Source organism: Perca fluviatilis, chromosome 12 (assembly GCF_010015445.1).
Source record: "Perca fluviatilis chromosome 12, GENO_Pfluv_1.0, whole genome shotgun sequence".
NCBI classification, from domain to species: domain Eukaryota; kingdom Metazoa; phylum Chordata; class Actinopteri; order Perciformes; family Percidae; genus Perca; species Perca fluviatilis.
Genome location: NC_053123.1, coordinates 6,544,099 through 6,563,794, shown reverse-complemented (window position 1 = coordinate 6,563,794; position 19,696 = coordinate 6,544,099). Strand labels below are relative to the sequence as shown.

The following is a 19,696-nucleotide window of genomic DNA, read 5'->3' as shown; positions in this document are numbered from 1 at the left end:
ATCAAAAATCTGAATACATACATGTTATGTGCCTACGCCCTTATGTGTAGACATAACAATGTCCCTGTGTCTCTGAGCATACTGTATACTGAGCCCAGGATGATTATACAAGGTTCTACACAAACTATGAGATAGCAGTAAAGCTCCACTATACGTTAACCCTAATTAACAGCTTAAAGAGGAGTTATTTAGTGGCCCTTGTAAGACATTCACTTCAGGCAAAAACAAGCCGTTGTATAAGCAGATCAACCTTAACCTTTATTATTGACAGCAATTAGTGTGCAATCGATGGTTGCTTGCCGACAGTAAACACTCTTTTGTCCCCAGCAAAGCCCTGGAGGACTGAGCCTGTCAAGACCCTCTACTAATTCCCCATCCTGCGCATAAGGGTCATGCAGAGGAAATTGCCTAGTCCCGGGGCCTCAACACGTTATAAATCATTCTGAATTAAGTATTGTGGTGCTGCAGAGATGTCCCGGCCTACAAATCCTATCCTACAGACTAAAGAAAAAATATCTTTGTTTAGGACAGATCCTCGCAAAAATCACACTATAAATCAGGGGATTTCAATGTTTTTTAAGCCAAGGACCCCTTAACTGAAAGAGATGGATCAGGGACCCCATACTACATACAGTACAGGCCAAAGGTTTGGACACACCTTCTCATTCAATGCGTTTCCTTTATTTTCATGACTATTTACATAGTAGATTCTCACTGAAGGCATCAAAACTATGAATGAACACATATGGAATTATGTACTTAACAAAAAAGTGTGAAATAACTGAAAACATGTCTTATATTTTAGATTCTTCAAAGTAGCCACCCTTTGCTTTTTTGATAGCGCTGCAAACCCTTGGTGTTCTCTCAATGAGCTTCATGAGGTAGTCACCTGAAATGGTTTTCACTTCACAGGTGTGCCTTGTCAGGGTTAATTAGTGGATTTTTTCCCTTATTAATAGGGTTGGGACCATCAGTTGTGTTGTGCAGAAGTCAGGTTGATACACAGCCGACAGCCCTATTGGACAACTGTTAGAATTCATATTATGACAAGAACCAATCAGCTAAGTAAAGAGAAACGAGTGGCCATCATTACTTTAACAAATGAAGGTCAGTCAGTCCGGAAAATTGCGAAAACTTTGAATGTGTCCCCAAGTGCAGTCGCAAAAACCATCAAGCGCTACAACGGAACTGGCTCACATGAGGACCGCCCCAGGAAAGGAAGACCAAGAGTCACCTCTGCTGCTGAGGATAAGTTTATCCGAGTCACCAGCCTCAGAAATCGCAAGTTAACAGCAGCTCAAATTAGAGACCAGATGAATGCCACACAGAGTTCTAGCAGCAGACACATCTCTAGAACAACTATTAAGAGGAGACTGCGCGAATCAGGCCTTCATGGTCAAGTAGCTGCTAGGAAACCACTGCTAAGGAGAGGCAACAAGCAGAAGAGATTTGTTTGGGCCAAGAAACACAATGAATGAAATCTGTGTTTTGGTCTGATGAGTCCAAATTTGAGATCTTTTGGTTCGCAGAAAAGGTGAATGGATGGATTCTACATGCCTGGTTCCCACCGTGAAGCATGGAGGAGGAGGTGTGATGGTGTGGGGGTGCTTTGCTGGTGACACTGTTGGGGATTTATTCAAAATCGAAGGCATACTGAACCAGCATGGCTACCACAGCATCCTGCAGCGACATGCCATCCCATCTGGTTTGTGTTTAGTTGGACCATCATTTATTTTTCAACAGGACAATGACCCCAAACACACCTCCAGGCTGTGTAAGGGCTATTTGACCAAGAAGGAGAGTGATGGACTGCTGCACCAGATGACCTGGCCTCCACAGTCACCGGACCTGAACCCAATCGAGATGGTTTGGGGTGAGCTGGATCGCAGAGTGAAGGCAAAATGGCCAACAAGTGCTAAGCATCTCTGGGAACTCCTTCAAGACTGTTGGAAAACCATTTCAGGTGACTACCTCTTGAAGCTTATCAAGAGAATGCCAAGAGTGTGCAAAGCAGTAATCAGAGCAAAGGGTGGCTACTTTGAAGAATCTAAAATATAAGACATGTTTTCAGTTATTTCACACATTTTTGTTAAGTACATAATTCCACATGTGTTCATTCATAGTTTTGATGCCTTCAGTGAGAATCTACAATGTAAATAGTCATGAAAATAAAGAAACACATTGAATGAGAAGGTGTGTTCAAACTGTTGGCCTGTATTATATATTGTATAAAATTAAGTTGCATTTATGAAACTAGGCCAACAATAATGTGTAGGGCAGCCTAAAGCCTTTATACATACCATTTTAGTGCATAGAATACAAAGCTGTTAAAATAATAATTGTTTTTATAAATCATGTTAAGTGAATCCTTAGCAATAACTGTATCTGTAGGTGGCTACCTTAGTGACTACCTTACCTACAGTACAGGCCAGTTAGCATATAATTAATGGCTTTTTTCACAAATAGGCTGATTTATATTTGCTTTTAACATGTTGGATTCATGTTAAGACATTTTCATTTTCGAAAAAACCCCTAGGGATCCCGGACCTCCTGTTGAAGACCTCTGGCCTAGTCTATCCTTGACCACAAAGTGGAAGTGTGGATGACTGTGTGCATGCAAGTCTATAACAAAAAAACATTGTGAAAGGGCATAACCCAATCTTACTTCTCCGTTGAAAAAGCAGAAGATGGTGGCCACCAGCAGACCCTGAAATTGAAGAAACACATGAAAAAGAGACGATAAACACCCAAATATCTGGTCTTAAGCGTCAACAGTTGGGAATATTTTAAAGTATAATGTGCTGCAAAGCTTTGAGGAAAATCAAAGTGAATACATTCTGGGAGCGGATTCAGCCTGTTGCTCAAGACGTTCTCCCTGCACTGCCCATGCTGGGACAGCTCCGGATGATCAGATAACACCTCGGCAACATCCAACTGATTTCAGCTCGGAGAATTTATGCCTTCCTGCCTGCTGTTTTTCCCTTGCGCTACATTAACGTCATGTCCAATGGGAATGCTCGGCTTTTCTCCGAAAGCTACGATGGGGTTTATGTCCTGGCAACTGTTTATTCAAGTAAAAAATAAAAAAAAAATTCTCTCGATTTGGAGGAGTGAGACACTAACATGTAAATAAATGATTTAAATAAATGATGTAAATAAATGACTAGTAGTATTATATATATATATATATATATATATATATATATATATATATATATACACATATATACACTCTGGGCATGCATGTTTTGCATTATGTATTTAGTAAATGCAAAATGTTCAAAGAAGATTGAGGACGATCACTTAGCCACAGTTTAGACACATCACACAGTCGAGATGGGGTTTTGGCTGAACTCAAACCTCTCCCACTGAGCATCGTCTAGTCTCGCATTGCCAGACCTTCCTCCACAGCGCTGCAGAGGAGGGTCTGCCTAGTCCACACAGCATTCCGGGATGGGAGAAAAACATGCTCTGGTTTATTGGCATTTCTTTAAACCAATCACGATCGTCTTGGGCGGTGCTAAGCGCCGAGCGGAGCCACGGTGCCTCTGCAAAATAGCCTCGGGAAGGAACTTGTTTTGGTGGAACGTGTGTACGTTCAAAAGCTGTTTAAGTCGTGCAACAGAAAACTCAGATTGGACAGATAGTCTAGCTAGCTGTCTGGATTTACCCTGCAGAGATCTGAGGAGCTGTTAAGCATAGTCCTCAGAAATCCACCAGAGTTTAAAATTCCAACACAAACTAAGAAGAAGGTAACGCACATCCCGCTGAAAATGAGGGACACCCGGGGGAATTTCTGCGTAAATGAAACGCTGTCAATATAGACTAACCGTTGTCTCACCTGGTAATGCATTAGAATGTGCATGATGTAGTCGTATATTTCCGAGGAGACCCGTCCCTCTGGCTTATAGGGAAGCAGGACGTACTGAATTCCCAGAAGAGGCACCAGGATGAGGGTGGCTCTCACGGCTTTCATGTAGAGACTGGACTCGGCTTGGTGGGTCACCTTCAGTTTGGTGATGAGCACTCGCACAATGTTTAGCAGAAAGAACAGATTGACCTGTGAGGGGGGTTTGGAGAATAGAGGACATCAATAAACCAGTCCATTAGCTGCTGTCAGCTGGTTAAAGACGGACCGAGGATACGCTGGAAATGGAAACAAATCCTAATCATGACCACGATTATTTTGGTCAATATTGAAATCACGTTTATTACTCATTGACTTTTGGAAATTTGGAAATTATCACACTTAAAAAACAACAACAGTGAAACAGTTCAACAAATCAACAGTGAAAACACCTTGAACTGTGACATTTCCCTGAATACTTTTCCTGTTGAACTTTTCTTTTCATTCAGAACACAAGGCATACTTGAGTAACAGAAAGAGTTTACATTCAAAATGTAATGTGCAAAACTCGATTACTTACACAATCGCAATCACGGTTAAAATTGCGATTGATCGCACAGCCCTGACTCTGAAAACCTTAAAAATAAGTGTGTACCAATACAAATAGTATACATACTGTACGCCTTGAGTAGACATTTAAAGACAAAGGTACAAAGATACAAACAGGATGGTATTTTATGATAGTTACAGGTTATACATGATATCTATGACAGTCCCTATAAATAATAGTTTATATAATTGAGATGTTGGTACACCTGAGGGACCCTGACCTTTACTGACTGACTCGCTTTTATATGCCACACCATTTCATTCCTTAACTGTCCAGTATGAGCAGGGGTTAAAGAGGGCCCGGAATGATCCGGAAGGGCGTTCTGTCACCCTTGATTAAAAAGTAAATTTCATATCATATCAGTGTTTCCCATTTGTTTGAAATAACGCCAAATATCCATTCCAGTGTTTCCCCTATTCACTCTCAGCAGTGCACCGCCGTGAGTCCATGCACAAGGCAACTATCTGTGGTGAGTTCATATGTCTGTTAAAATAGCAGGACAAGTCAGGTAAAGTCAGTTGAACAGGTGAAAATCACGTTGTTGGTAGCCTAGCGCTTACAAACAGGCTCGGTAGTGAACGACACGGTAACATGCTGCAGATACGGCGTTATTTAGCTAAAATAGACAAAGAATATTCGGTTTATTGATGAAAATTTCACTTTATGAGGTTTTTTAACATTAATATGAGTTCCCCCAGCCTGCCTATGGTCCCCCAGTGGCTAGAAATGGTGATAGGTGTAAACCGAGCCCTGGGTATCCTGCTCTGCCTTTGAGAAAATGAAAGCTCAGATGGGCCGATCTGGAATCTTCTCCTTATGACGTCATAAGGGGAAAGGTTACCTCCCCTTTCTCTGCTTTGCCTGCCCAGAGAATTCGGCCCACCCATGAGAAAGAGAGACATCATGGCTTGCAAACGAGTGAAGCATGGCAGTTAGTCAAGGCCACACCCCCACCCTCCACCTTGTCCCCCCTCTCTCCTCCTCAATAGCATTTAAAGCTACAGACACAGAAATGGCACATTAACACCTAAGGGAAGCTCATTGTGGGACTGGCTCTAGTGGCTGCAATTCTGCACCAAGGCTGAATTTCGGGAAAGAGACTTCAGATACAGTATTAGGGGACCACTAAGTCCTGCGATGGACCACGTTAAAAAAAAAAAATTCTTAAAAAAAAAATCTTAAATGCTTGTTAGCAACCGCTCATATGGTAACTAAGGAGGCAAATTGGCATTGTGTGCTCGGATTATTTTGGCACGCAGTTAACAAACCAGTCATCATTATGTTTTAATGAAAAATCAACTCCCACCCTATCGTATCTTAGGGTTCCCCCACCTGCCAGATCCCACTTTAACTCCTGAGTATGAGTCATGTTTATTTAAACAACAAAAAAATCCATCATGAGCAAAACAACACCAAGACCAAAAACCCTGAAACCTGACCAATTCATTGTTAAGATTTTAGCACTGAACATTTAGTCCTGCGAGAGTCCTAAGGGACCCGTTTTCTCTGAAGCATGCCCGGCTGTGCTGATTAGCTGAATTCCTTGAATGCAACATGGGAACTAGTGGGTGGCTCCTCAATGGGGGAGATACATTGATTTCGCAAGTTAAACACAATTATGCGTGTCCGTGTCCTGCTTTCAGGCCCCCCACACTGTCCAGTCAGAGGAAGGGAAAGGCAGACTCTTGTTTTTTTTGTTCATTGCGCAATAAAAACAGTAAACCAAGGGAAATATGGATCACATGGGGTTAGTATTGTGATTTGCTTTGCTGACATTGATTGGTGTGAGGGAAAAGACTGAAACTTCATACCAAAAGAGCAGCACAGATGGGGCCATGGATGATGTAGAGTAGCGATGTTTTGGAGCTAATCCAACAGCTACAGCAGGGAAGAGAGGACAGCAGAGAAACACAACAGTATCAGTTCATCAACCTGACAGCTGACCCATGATGCAGATCAATGGGATTGATGGGAAATGAATTTGCACCAACAGCTTAGTGGGGGGATTGATCAAAGACCCCATCAGCGAGGTTAAATGCTTTGTTGACCTTTGAAAGGTGCAGATAATTACACGGCAGAACATTTTAGACAACTGTGATCTTACATTGGCCAAGCTGCAGCTCACATTTTAAATGCATTTCAGGCACGATGTTAATCTTTTATTCATTCCATTTTTATTCATATAATACATCCCCCATTATTATGATTGCTGTTTGGCTGTCATTTAATATATTGCACTACTTATTATAAGCTGTAATAGATCGTGCACTCGAATACTTACTTGTCGTTGTAGTAGTAACTCCGAGCAGCGGCATGTATGGAGGCAGGAATGAGAGGGAAGCCTGCAAAAGGAAAACAAATGAAATTAAAGAAGTGTTTTCCTGCCAGAAAGAGGGTCTTTTCATAAAACATATGCAGTAGAACGGCACAAACATCGGTAACATTAGTGCTACAAGACCATAGAAAACACAGAAAACAAGCTGTTGTATTTCCCTTCGCTTAAAAAGGTAAAAATAAAAAAATAAACTTCAACTACCAGAATGCACTTTGACCCACCGGACCAATAAACGCTCCCACTGGTGGGTAACATAATGCCAGCTGGTCAAGCTCGTCCATATTGACTAGGGATAGACCGATTATCGGGGCCGATATTTGGCAGTTTGCAGATTATCTGCATCTGTGTTTAATTTTACCGATAACAGATAAAGTTAATTAATTCAAAAGTGCGCTGCTTTGGCTTCGCTACAGCTCTGTAAGCAGTCTGCAACATCTGCAAAGAAAATGTTCTTCAGGAAGCTATTTTTGACTGTGTATTATGTTTCAGTTTTATTACATAATTGCTCAAAGCATTTAAACAAACTTTTATGTTGGAGTTTGTAACATTCCAAAATGGTCCTCAGAGTAACTGCAGGGGGGTGCCTCCAAATTATTGTCCATTTTATTTAAAGTTTTTTTTCAAAAATGTAAATGCCTTAACATAATTCCAACATATTATTAGCAAATATAAATCCCCACTGATGATAGGCTCACTGGCCTATAGGTAAGGTAGTCACTAAGGTAAACATCCACAGTTACAGTTAATCCTAAGGATTCACTGTGCCACATATATGTTTAACATTAAACATGCCAACAACTATTATTTTAATAGCTTAGTATTCTATGCACTAAGAAGGTATGCATGAAGGCTTAAGGCTGCCCACAATATATATGTAGTAGGGGGTCCCTGAGCCATCTCTCTCATTTAAGGGGTTCCTGGCTTAAATCTTTTTGAAATCCCCTGATTTATAATGTGATATTTGCGAGGATCTGTCCCAGACAAAGATATTTTTTCTTTAGTCTGTAGGATAGGATTTGTAGGCCGGGACGTCTCTGCAGCACCACAATACTTCATTCAGAATGGTTTGACATATATTTTGCCTTTAACAAATATTGCGCCCCCACTGCGATTTGGATATTGCACTAGTCCATTTTGCGATTTCAATGAAATTGCGATTAATTGTGCAGCCCTAATACTAAAGCTGGTTGAATATCGGCTAAGTATCGTTTTAATTACACATGCAGCGTAAGCTATAAATTCTTGCAGTCACACGATCTTTGAAGCACAATTGTGATTTGAGACAACTGTTTTAGCCATAAGAAGGTATACTACCCCTGGCTTTCTCTGTTTACAAAAAACTAGAATTAAGAGACGGACTCCAACGTTGCGCGATTAAAAAAACGTGAACTTTTTTCACAGCAGAGACAGCGACTGCCATTGACACAGCACGCTATCCTGACTTACCCCAGCCTAAAAGATAGTACCACATCAGGTGCTGCTTCTCCGCAAACACAGCCACCACGATGAGAGTGTGCAGATATATTCCCTCACACAGCATCCAGAAGTAATTGCAGCCAAACAGGTACAGATGAATGAACTGGGACACTTTACAGCTCGTCTGAGGAGGAAAACCACACACATAAAGAATGAGAAATGCTTCTGTTATTTCCTGTGCAGTGAATTTTCAGAGTTATGTGAAATTAATTATCAATTATCTAGCTATAATATAAAATTAAATTAAAGAGTGTGGTTTTTACCCCTATTTATGTTTAAATACTGAAGCCAGGATCACAAAAGTAACTAGGGATAGACTGATTATCGGCCTGTTTTTTGGCAGTATGCAGATTATCTGTGTTGCCATTTTATTTGCCTGATAACCGACAAAGTTAATGAATTAACAAGTGTTCTACTTCTCGGCTACAGCTCTGTGTCTGTCCCTCTGCTCCGGTTTCACTCACCACTGAGTCTGACTTAATGTCCCGCCCACAACACTATCTGACTATCTGTTACTGGGTATTATGTTGAAAGTTTCTCATTTATTAAATAACTGCTTAATGCATTTTAACTAAGTTTTGTGTTGGAGTTTGTAACATTCCAAAATCTTAATTTTGACTTAAAGATTTTCATTTTCACTATAAGTGCATATTTGTTCCAAATATCGGTTTCATTAACTACTAATAATCGCTATCGGCCTTAAAAAAACAGCATCGGTCGATACCTAAAAAGAACCACTCAAACTCGATTGGTAGAAATCTATTAAAGGAGAATTCCGGTCGATTTCAACATAGCTCTGTTGTTTGTAAATTTGGAGTGCTGTCAGTAGCGAGAAAAACGAAAACAATCGGTGTTGCCTACACGGTGTTATCCTCCTGCTAGCGTAAGTACCCAGGAGACTGAAACTGGGCAAATTTTAAACGTGCGTTTAGCCTCATAACATGTTCGAAATGTCATTAAAAGTGCCTACCCGTGTGAAGTGATTCCTTCTGAGTGAACACTCTGAATCTGACTGCAGTAGATGTGAAAGAAATGCATGAAAGTCGTGCTAATTCAGCTCTGTTTAGTTCCGGTGTTGAGACGGCAGTAGAGAGTGCTTAGGGACCGTCTACAAACTACAACACCGAAAAGACATACAACAAACATATTTATTAATTTAATGATTAAATAAGGTAGTGTCTCCAAACTTACCTCAATTATAACGTGTCTCCTGCTAGTTGTACTACAGCACTTACTTTAAAAAAAAAATAAGCATATGCCTATTTTTGAAAATATTTTTGTATCTCTTAAACGGTGTTGTACTTTGTAGATGGTCCCTAAGCACTCATCTTGCCGTCTCAATACCAGAACTAAACAGCGCTGAATTAGCATAACTTTCATGCATTTCTTTCACATCTATTGCAGTCAGATTCGGTGTGTTCACTCAGAAGGAATCACTTCACGTGGGCAGGCACTTTTAATGACATTTCGAAAATGTTAAGAGGCTTAAACGCACGTTTAAAACTTGCCCAGTTTCAGTCTCCTAGGTGCTAACGCTAGCAGGAGGATAACACGGTGTAGGCAACACCGACTGTTTTCGCTACTGACAGCACTCCAAATTTACAAACACCAGAGCTACGTGTTGAAATCGACCGGAATTCTCCTTTAAATGAATGCAAAAATAGTTAATTTATTTATTATTAATAAAAAAGTATAAATAAATACATCAACTCACTGGATTCCTCTGCACCAGCTCCTGGTTGTTTGCCACTGCGGTCAACCAAATGATGGTGATCACAGAATTCAGAACAAAAGAGAAGAAGAGGTTTTTGTGAAGTGTGATCCTTTGGCAACTTAAACTCCTGCAAACAAGCGAGAGGGGAGACATTAGAGCACATCACGGTGCTATTAAGTCATGCATTCAATAGGGCATATCTGCTTAGGAAGCCTGTTCCGATGAGTCAACAAATCGACTCACTTGAAATGGAAGAATATCCCGAGTGAAACGAAGAGGGAGGTCAGTGACAGGCCATGTCCTATGAGAGCTAAATAGAAAAGATTCATTGCAGTCTGGAAGGAAAAGAGAAACACACAGATTATCTGGATCTCCTAATGACTACTAAGATAAATTGTATTGTAAACGGCCCCATATTGTCGCTGTCGGGAAAATAGAATATAATGCCTTTTATTGTCATTATACACATGTACAATGAGATTGAAGCAACTCCTTTTCAGAAACCTTGCATCTCCATATTTCATCATCTGAATTTTTTTTTTTTTTTTATAAAATCAATGCTATGAGTCTGTCTGGAGGTTTAAAAAATATTCAAACAATGACAATGAATGTTTTCAAATTAGCCTTTATCCATTTCCTGAAAAACAAGGGCTTTGGACATTAACGGTTTTCACCCTAGAGCGAACATAGTATACTCATTCAGGTTTATACTTGTATTTTGGGCTTCTACTAGAACAATTTCACATGCCTTAATTTTCAAAAAACACATTGTTTATGGGCCTTCCGCATCTGCGCTCTCGAGTCTCTGCACCGTCATTGCAGCCGGGGAATGACTATGACGGCACTGTAGTGGCATTTCCTACCTATATATAGTTCAGTTGTGACATCACAACCATCACAAAAAGTCCTGACGGCTCGTTTAAAGGCAGAGTTTCTGAATACAGGATGTGCGCCTATCTCTCTGGATTGAGCGGTTTGACAATCTCACAATATTTAAATAGCACCTCTATACCTCTACCACCTTTACAGTCAGAAAAGACATGGAAATCTCACTTTTTACAATATGGGTCCTTAAATGTCAAATAGTTACACACATTACACACAGGCCTGAAATACACACACATGCACAGGGCCTATACATGCACAAATGGAGAGATGTCAGATTGAGGGGGCTGCCAATGGACAGGTGCCCCGAGCAGTTGGGGGTTCAGTGCCTTGCTCAAGGGCAACTCAGCTGTGTCCAGGCGGTGAACTGGCACCTCTCCAGCTACCAGTCCACACTCTGTACTTGGTCCATACTGGGACTTGAACTGGCAACCCTCTGGTTCCCAAGCCAAGTCTCTACAGACTGAGCCACTGACACCACCGCTGACAGATTTTGTTTTGGATATTTATGGTCACCAGAGAAAGTTGCAATGATTCTGGTGACTCTTTAACCTTTTAATGGAGTGCCATCCCAATGACCAACATTTCCCACTGATCAACACTTTGGTCCATACCCAGGAACAATATATACTGCAATGGCCAGATTTCCATATGCTGTGGATGACTATTATCTCCATATGATGAATTATAATGTTTTAACCCCCCAGAGACCTTTTTCTGCTAGCAGAGCCTTTAGGCTAAAATTTCTACATAGACACTACATATGTTATAATAAGTAGATTGCCGTTAACATTGTTAATTGCATCAAGAGGCATCCCCTCTATTTTGATCTTGTTTCATTGCTTTAATGACCACATGTTGTCTTTTTCTCCCTCAGGACAAACTGCACATTGTTAGCCTCACTACAGAATCACTTCAGTACATTTCAGTCACCATTGGCATCACACTTATATAGATATACAGTATAAAATAACTGTCTGCTGCCACCACAACTGATGCATGTGACATAAGTGACCTTTCACTATCATCTCATCACCTACCCAGGGATGTATTAAAAGGTCAGTGCTAACCATGATTCACTTATCAATATTCTATATGCATTTGATGACATTTAAATGAAAAACCTACCACTCTGCTTTCGTTGGTGTGATTATTGCAGCGGGTGTAGTTGGTCCATGTCCGGTTGCTGTCCGGATGCATGAACCAATGGCCGCTATCGCTGCAAATTTTCGTCACCATCTCTGCAGGTAAAAATGAGACAAAGACAGCTTTGACATAGGGTTAGATTTATTTCAATGCTGTAGCCTGAATCTAAGAGGATATTTCTTGGTATCTATCATTGGCAGCGTGTGGAAAAACTAGGGGTTAAAGGACAATTCCGGCGCAAATTGAACCTAGGGGTTAATAACATGTGTGTACCGAGTCGAACATTCTCTGGGATCTGTTTTCATGCTAATCGAATGTATCTCTAGTTTGAAACAAGCTACTGCAAACCGGGGGGTTAGCTGCTAACGCTAGCTTTCGGGGCAAAGGGTAAATCACTATTTGATACCACTAACAAGGCTCGAAAGAGCACCACACTTAAACGGTAGCATAATGAGGGTATATGTAAGTGTACAGACAGTTTATTACAAAGATATTACATGCGGCTGCAATCTTGGATAACAGTCATGAGCAGTCGACTCATAACACTGTGTTTGAGCTAGGTTACTGGTTACACGGCGTTCGTCAAGACACATTCGATTAGCATGAAAACAGATCCCAGAGAATGTTCGACTCGGTACACACCCCTAGGCTCATTTTGCGCCGGAATTGTCCTTTAAGTCAAGAAGTTCCCCTTAGACACACAACCAGACATTAGTACACATGCAACTACTGAGGGGATGTGATTAGAAGGACTGAATTATATTATATACTAATTATACGCCTGCATATCCTGGTGAAGGATGTGCTGTACTGAAGTTTGGGCTCAAAATATTCTAGCAATTAAAACTAATTCACTTTTTTTTAACACATGCGTGCACTGCACACATGGAAACACAATTAATTAATCTCTATAAAAGCTTGCAGCATAAATAGACAGTGCTTTGCCGTTCTTCAAGGTATAATTACACATACAGTACAGTGGAAATGCTGTCTGTATGTACTTGTAGCCACAAAGCCTCATATTTCATGGGGATTTTTTGAAGCTGGTTTATATGTTTTGGTTCCTGAACAAACGGCACTGCAGTTTTCTTGGGAGAGGGACTGAATATGTATTCTTTCAATTTAATTTACAATTGTATTTAGTGTCAAATCACAACAAGTTATCTCAGGACACTTCAGAGAGAGTAGGTCTAGACCACACTCTATAATTTATAGAGACCCAACAATTCAGAGCATGCATTTGGTACGATGCCGCTGTCCGCCGCTTAGAAATTGTTGCCACTGCTGCTTCGGCGTTTTATGAAATGTCATGAAATCGTTATTACACGACTCTGCAAAGCCGTTTGCTTCACTGAACTCAAGCAAACAATCATACGCTCTCTCTCCCCTTTTATTTGAGAATGTGCAACTGTAACTGGTCATCACTCGAAAAGTCATGGCAACCAAATAAACAACAGCGCAAGTCTCCTCAGCCAGAGCTATGAACTGAGGTAGGGGCAGGCCTAGAGCACTTTAAACACACATTGTATGGCAACTGTGTACTTTGTTGACATTTTGAGGCCAGTTTAAAGCGCCCATATTATACTCATTTTCTAACACACTAAAAACACCATATTTTTAGCATTTTTAGCATTAGTGTTAGCATGCTAACGCTACGAGCTGACGGTTACGGTTAGCCAGCTCGTTTCGGATTGTGACATCACAAGCCGGGCTGATTTTGAACAGCTCACCCGGAGACTGAAGGCAGGACACATTCAGAAACCGTATCTCACTCAAAACAGCATGGATGGATTTTTTTCAAAGTTTGTATGTGTGTGGAAGCACCAGAGACACAAAAGAACACCCCAAATCCCAGAAAAAGTGTTTTTTTTCATAATATGGGCACTTTAAGTATTGCACTGTATCTCTGTTCTGTTTCCTATTATCAGAAAACTGTGTACAGCAAGATTTTCTTTGTTGAAGTGTATTGCACACTATTTGTATAAGGTTCCGTGAAAAAAATATCTTCCCAGCCTTTGACACATGACCAATTCATGTTTCCACATAGCCAAATTTTTGCCTTAAGAGCCCAATGAAAATGTGTATTGTATTTGGATATACAATTTGTTGAAAATAAAAACAAGTAAAATTAATAATGAATGTGATCGGTTTTATTTAGCCAAGTTTTGTTGACTATCCTATCCAATATTTCCTATATTTCTAAGCAGATTTTCTATGCTGTATTCTGATAAAATCCCCCAGGTCCCCACTGTGCCACCCCAACTAAAACAAAACTGGAATCGCCCCTGAACAGCGGCAAAAGCCTTGACGGCTAATTTACCATGAAAACCGGGCTAACCCTGGTCCTGTGAAATATCACAGCTATGGTAGCCTGAAAAATAACGACATGGGCATATATAACAAAAATGGCAGACGTGTTAGACAGATGGTTCATCCAATCACCTGCTAGGTATTTTTTTGAAAGTGCCTGCCCTTTTTCAAACAGTTTCCAATGATGGCTTCTCAGATGGTTCTGTGCTAATAAACCATCTGGCGCGTCAGGTTAGCTATCAAGGTGCATTATGGGAAATGTAGGATCCAGCCAAGCAGTCAGGATATGTCTGCCTCTGCTGCATTGGTTTCGACCGTTATTTCCGACATGGAACAGTCCTCCAACTTTACGGAAGTGCAATCCTAAATCGCTGAAGTACCACTTTAATGTAATGTAAAACCAATTACAGATTTGTACCTGAAGGATCAAAATCCTGGAAGTAGTCGGGGCAGTGCTGCTCGGAGTGAACACCTGCCTTGGTGTCGTCCCAACACAGCCAGCCATCCCAAGTGCGATTACACATGGGCTCTAAAACCGCAGAAAAAAATGTGTTAGGAGCTATAGCGTGCCAGCAAGAATTTTCAAATGTAGAATTAATAAGTGTAACTATACAGTACTTTTTTGTTCATTCATTATTTAACACAGGCGTTACAAATTACATCCATAGAATTTAGCGAGCAGTGTATTCCAATTACTCGGCCTAGACAGCTGTAAAGTTGAGAAACGTGAAAGATAACAAGCTACCTTGTCTGTCCTGGGTATCGTCCTTCATTATCTTTTGATAGCACTCAAACTGTGCTGTAACTATCTTGTTTCTGGTGAGTCCAATCTCATGGTAGACGTGGGTTGGATGCTGCTGCTGGGTCTCATTCACCTCCATGCTTGCCTTCACAAAAATCTGCAAGGAAGGAGAGACAGGGTGAATGCATCTTTTCAATTTTTTGCTTTAATCAAAGGGGATATGTCCATATTTTTTACAGAAGACACAGACATGCACACTACAGTGCAGTCTCGTTCAGCAGATGACATGTTTTACAAAGTCTATGGCTACTGAGCTTCACACCAGAAAAAGTATTTGCGTGCAAGCATATGTCTGGACCCAATTTTGGCTGTGTATTGTGACTCTGTGGGGATGTATGAAAGTAAGACCATTCTATCCTACTTGAAAGACCAGGAAATGGAGTCTAACATACACAAGCTTCCATTAGATCCATTTGCGCACCATGGAAAATATGACATCTATGCAGAAGAATTGCCAACCAGATATGTCCAGTTTATTTATAACATTGCAGATACCAACCTGAAGCAGGTTTTCCCAAACATAATCTGAAACTGACATGAACAAGTTTAGATACAGTAGGTCAAGTGAATTCACAGCTGAATAGTAAACTACAGTGCTGAAATGTAGATCCATGTGCATGTCTTTCACTACAAAGCCTTTTCTTTCACTGCATCATAAATCCAAATGCACTGACGAAAAAAACACCTCTACAGGCTGCAGTGTCATTTAGAATTATACAATATAAATGTGTCCGCCTCTGATTAAAAAGAAACCTGATTATCGACGATGTTTTTTTGTTTTTTTTCAGCGTCCGTGCATGTAAACCTGTTCTCAGAAATTAAGATTGTACGAAAGAAACTACCAAGCAGTGGTGGAAGAAATATTCAGATATTTTACTGCAGTAAAAGTTACTAATAATACACTGTGAACATTCTAAACTATAGGTCAAAGTCATGCATTCAAAAACGTATTTAAGTAAAAGTATGCAAGCATTATCAGATAAATGTACTTAAAAAGTAACCATTGTCATACGTTTGCGGATTAATTAACTGCTGCATTAATGTGTATCTTGCATTTTACTGCTGTAGATGTTTAAGGTTGTGCTAATTGTATGTACTTTATATACTTTTGAACAGCTGTGCAATTAATCAAAGTTTGATCCATTTTCAATTTCGGCTCCAAAGGATCACAAAAACAATGACTAAATGTCAGATAAAAGGGGAAACATGTCAATCAGTGTTTCCCAAAGCCCAAGGTGACGTCCTCAACTCAAAGATATTCAATTAACTGTCACAGAGGAGAGAAGAAACTAGAACAATATTCACATTTAAGAAACTGGAATCAGATAATCTTTACTTCTTTCCATAAAAAAAAAAAGATCACTCAAAATCGATTAATCAATTATCAAAATAGTTGGCAAAAATATTTCATAATTGACAACTAATCCATTTACTGTATCTTTGCAACTCTAGATGATTTATTCACACATGTAAATTTACTAAATAAAGCACTGTGTGTGTGCGTGTGTGTGTGTTACAGTATGGGATGGTCCTACCTTTGTTAGATTACACAGCAGTATGAGAGCCACCATCCCACTCCGCTCGATACAATCCATCTTCCTTTTGGCCATGTCCAAGCTGGTTGATGATTTAGCAGCTGCAGATCTGGAACGGAGAATAAGAAATGAAAAATGAAAGTCATTAAAGCAAAATAAAACTCCCTCATAAAGGCAACTTCACACAGCATTTCTGATCTTTCCTACTTTTGATAAATGTCACCCAGTGGCTTTAATTCACTGAAATGTATTTCCCATCACAGTCAATTAAAAGGAGAATTCTGGTCGATTTCAACACGTAGCTCTGTTGTTTGTTCAACACGTAGTGCTGTCAGTAGCGAGAAAAACGAAAATAAATCGGTGTTGCTGCCTTCACCGAGTTATGCTACTGCTAGCTTTCGCACCCAGGCGGCTGAAATGGGGCAAGTTTTAAACGTGCTTTTAGCCTCTTAACATGTTTGAGATGTCATTACAAGGGCCTTGCCATGTGAACTGATTCCAGTGAAAAGAAATGCATAAAAGTTGTGCTAATTCATACCTCGGTTTGTTGTGACAACAAACAACATAGCTACGTGTTGAAATCGACCGGAATTCTCCTTTAAGATGGAAACAGACACTGGGATTAGAATTAACAGCCCACACATAATGACTTATTTTACATTTCGTAGTCCTTTTTTGTCAAAAAACTGTGATGTCAATGTTCTTGATTCTAGTTGTAAAAGTCAAAATATAAGATGTTTTTTCCCCCTTTGCCAGAGTTGAACCAGCGAGTTTAAAGCCAGCCTCGGCTGGTGCAGACCAATGATGTGGCGTAATGGACCGTGTTTGCGGTGGAGGACAAATTTAAAAGGGTATTCATAAGATGTCAACTTTAACTTATAATATTAGTTTAATTAAAATTAATTGACATGTTAAAAACAACTGACTTCCTTGCTGTTTTCAATGTGTATTATTATTTTGAAATTTTTTGAATTTTCTTCATTAAAGTAAGATTTGGTCTTTTTTCCAAAAGATGAGTCTTGAAAAGGGGTCAATCATATTATCAGGGTTGTGTTATATTCCGGTCAATGCGGTGTTATCTTAAAGGGAACGACAAGCAGCAACTGGATTAACAAATTAACTATTAAAGTCCTCAAACACAACACACTGTATGCTTTTAACTCCCGACAGAGTAACGACAACAAGAATCTAACTTGAGCGGTCGTAATCCCAACTCAACAATTGTAATACATGCATATCCGTCCATTTACAAGCCACATTTAATCGTATTTCTGTATACCTGCATATCTGTATCAGAGTCTCTGTGTCCTAACCGGCAGCGGGAGATGGCCGCCCAGTAACAGCCTGGTTCTCCCCAAGGTTTCTGCCTGTGTAAAGGACTTTTTTTCCTTGCCACTGTCGCACCAAATGCTTGCTCTTGGGGGGAATTGTTGGGTCTTTGTAAATTATAGAGTGTGGTCTAGACCTACTCTATCTGTAAAGTATCCTGAGATAACTTCGGTTATGATTTCACATTATGAATAAAATTGTATTGAAAATAGCATGCTATCACTGACTGTTCACGTTAAGTCAGTTGTAGAGTTAAATGTGCCCAAAATGGTAGTTTTTTTGGCTTGGTGATTAAAAGAACACAGCTAACATAACAGCCAGTTGGAATCAGTCCAACAAAACCCAGTCGATCTCAGAAAGTTCCCGTTCCCGGACAAAAGCCATGGAAGCACAGCTGAGACTTGAAACCCCATGCTCTCACTGCCGCTGTGTGTTTTGTGAGCCATATCTCATTCGCAACCAATCATAAATTCTCAAATGTGACAGCAGTTTTAAATTGGTTAGTGGTTGCAATAGGCATTTCATTTTTTTTTAAAAGGTGATGCTGTTGTCTCATCAACCCAGAATCCAAGACAGTTGTTTGTGGCAAAGCTGCAGGCCACTGGGATTTCATGTCATGGCTGCTGCATAGCAGATGAGACAAAATTAAAATGGAAACATATCCCCCAGGTTGTACAGATCTGCTTTGCAAAACATGTGCGGGTGGCTTTAGATGGTTTAAGCTTACCTGCTACAGCTAATATTTAACTATCTAAGGAGTTACAGCTCTGCAAATGCTCTAGTTCTTTTTGTTCAGACTCTGGAGGCTCTGTGTGCCACTTTTAGTGAAGCATGTTTTCCTCTTTGTGTTTGAAGGTGGCTTTCTGTCTGGGTCCTCTGTAACATGTCTTAAATTCCTCATATTATGCTCATTTTCAGGTTCATAATTGTATTTAAAAAGGTTGTACCAGAATAGGTTTACATGGTTTAATTTTTTTTAAACATATTTTCGTTGTACTGCACATTGCTGCAGCTCCTCTTTTCACCCTGTGTGTTGAGCTCTCAGTTTTAGCTACCGAGTGAGGCATCACACTTCTGTTCCATCTTTGTTGGGAGTCGCACATGCTCAGTACCTAGGCAAGGACTACTAGCCAGTCAGAAGCAGAGTAGGGCTCAGCTGTACAATTATCTTCACTCGAGTGAAGATAATTACCTCTTCTGTTTTGTTTCCCTCCCTGTTCTCCTTGGCTAGTAGCAACAATAGACAGTATATAATGGACGCTGAGCGTTACTGCGCAGCCTCCAACTGAGCTTGAAGACGTAAATGTGACGTGAGCAACGTGTCTGAAAGTTGGAAGTCTTCTGGTAGCTGTGCCAAGAGAAATCTCAATCAGTCACAATCTTGCAGAGACGGACAGCGTAGGTATATGTAAGGAGATAATATGGGCACAGGCTAATTATTGATCACTAAAATGCTAGTTAACATTAGTGATTAAACTTAAACAGCTAATGTGAGTCGAAACTGCCTGCGAGATTCTCCTGTACTATACCGTAATTCCTCTACTATGCGACAGTAAGTCGCGTGGTTATGACACAATCGTTAGCCTATTTTTACAAAAACGTCTGCTACGGAGCCATAACGTGAAATACAAGGTAATGGAGACTTTTATACGTTGTCGTGTTTCTTTAGAAATAAACAATGGACAAATAAGAGTCTTTAAACGCTTC

General features: G+C 40.2%; 1 protein-coding gene across 1 annotated transcript in view; it reads right to left on the bottom strand.

Annotated features, from left to right (window-relative positions):
• The window catches only part of calcrla (calcitonin receptor-like a), a 48,449-nt gene that overhangs the window by 1,511 nt on the left and 27,242 nt on the right, over window positions 1-19,696 (bottom strand). The window contains exons 2-12 of the mRNA XM_039817849.1: window positions 16,661-16,769; window positions 15,069-15,222; window positions 14,742-14,852; window positions 11,996-12,108; window positions 10,226-10,317; window positions 9,983-10,109; window positions 8,239-8,392; window positions 6,739-6,799; window positions 6,269-6,335; window positions 3,842-4,060; window positions 2,666-2,707 (exon numbers count right to left, since the gene is read on the bottom strand). Of these exons, the coding sequence (XP_039673783.1) occupies window positions 2,666-2,707; window positions 3,842-4,060; window positions 6,269-6,335; window positions 6,739-6,799; window positions 8,239-8,392; window positions 9,983-10,109; window positions 10,226-10,317; window positions 11,996-12,108; window positions 14,742-14,852; window positions 15,069-15,222; window positions 16,661-16,735 (1,215 nt within the window). The 5' untranslated portion in view covers window positions 16,736-16,769. The remainder of the gene's footprint in view (window positions 1-2,665; window positions 2,708-3,841; window positions 4,061-6,268; window positions 6,336-6,738; window positions 6,800-8,238; window positions 8,393-9,982; window positions 10,110-10,225; window positions 10,318-11,995; window positions 12,109-14,741; window positions 14,853-15,068; window positions 15,223-16,660; window positions 16,770-19,696) is intronic.